The sequence below is a fragment of the Octopus bimaculoides genome, chromosome 22 (genome assembly GCF_001194135.2).
Source record: "Octopus bimaculoides isolate UCB-OBI-ISO-001 chromosome 22, ASM119413v2, whole genome shotgun sequence".
Classification (NCBI taxonomy): domain Eukaryota; kingdom Metazoa; phylum Mollusca; class Cephalopoda; order Octopoda; family Octopodidae; genus Octopus; species Octopus bimaculoides.
The window spans coordinates 3,305,346-3,306,816 of record NC_069002.1 but is presented as its reverse complement, the minus strand read 5'-3'; the positions used below and the strand labels follow the sequence as shown (position 1 = coordinate 3,306,816).

General features: G+C 43.4%; 1 protein-coding gene across 1 annotated transcript in view; it reads right to left on the bottom strand.

Annotated features, from left to right (window-relative positions):
• LOC106870318 (T-box transcription factor TBX18) overlaps window positions 1–1,471 on the bottom strand; it is a 22,605-nt gene that overhangs the window by 14,047 nt on the left and 7,087 nt on the right. The window contains exon 5 of the mRNA XM_014916340.2: window positions 263–406. Coding sequence (XP_014771826.2) covers window positions 263–406 — 144 coding nt within the window. The remainder of the gene's footprint in view (window positions 1–262; window positions 407–1,471) is intronic.

Sequence of the window (1,471 nt, the reverse complement as noted above, 5' to 3'; positions counted from 1 at the left end):
ACTGGCTCCTGTGCTGGTGGCACATAAAAAGCACCCACTATACTCTTGGAGTAGTTCGCATTAGGAAGGGCATCCAGCTGTAGAAACATTGCCTGAACAGATTGGTGCCTGGTGCAACCGCTGGCGTTCTAGCCCTCAGTCAAACCGTCCAACCCATGCCAGCATGGAAAATGGATGTTAAACGATGACGATGATGATGATGATGATGATGATGATGATGATGATGATGATTATGATAATAATGAAACAGAATGGAACTTACTTCTTGATTTTGGTAAGCAGTGACAGTAATGAATGATGTCTGTGTGAATGAGAAACGGTGTTCAGTGTTGGTACAGACTTCATTGTTGATGACTTCAACAAGATGAATGCAAGGACGGAATTTCTGCATTGAAACCAAGGAGATCTACAAAGAAAAATTAACTTTCATGATAAAAAAATAAAAGGTAGTGGATCAATCAGGAATTGAAACCATATTGTTAACATGGCTGGTGGCACGTTAGAAACATTCGTGTGATGTCGTTGCCAGTGCCGCTGGACTGGCTTCTGTGCAGGTAGCATGCAAAAAACACTTTTTGAGCATGGTTGTTGCCAGAACCACCTGACTGGCCCTCGTGCCGGTGGCACGTAAAAGCATCCACTACACTCTCGGAGTGGTTGGCGTTAGGAAGGGCATCCAGCTGTAGAAACTCTGCCAGATCACATTGGAGCCTGGTACAGCCTCCTGGCTTGCCAGTCCTCAGTCAACCCGTCCAACACAGACACACACAAATATATACAGACATCATATATACAATGGGCTTCTTTCAGTTTTTGTCTACCAAATCAACTTACAAGGCTTTGGTTGGTCCAAGGTTATATAATAGAAGACACTGCCATGAAGTAGGACTGAACCCGCAACCGTGTGGTTGGGAAGCAAGCTTCTTATCATATAGGCACACTGGCACCTATATGTATGTATATATATATATATATATAGTTCAAAAACACAATAACAAAAAAACAAAAAAACAACAAAGTGAGGACGTGATATGGATAGTATTATTGGACGCTCAGGAAAGGAAAGAGATATATATATATATATATATAAAGAGAGGGAAAGAGAAAGAGAAGGAGAGAGAGAGAGAGAGAGAGAGATAGAGAGAGATAGAGAGCAGTGGTGCTTGCCCAATCCATGGTACATATATAGTGATGGTGTATGTGTGGTTTTGTCCATGGCAAGTGTGTGCTTGTGAGTGTATAACAACACTGTGTGTGTATGCATGCGTGTGTATATGTACGTGTGTACGTGTGTGCATGTATGGAGTGCGTTGTGTGCGTATAGGAGAGCAAAAGGCAGATGGTCATTTGACAGTACTTGAATCCACTCCTGATTATTGCTGATAGTGGTGGAAGTGGCAGTGGTGGTGGTGGTGGTGGAAGTGGCAGTGGTGGTGGTGGTATTGGTGGAAGTGGCAGTGGTGGTGGTGGC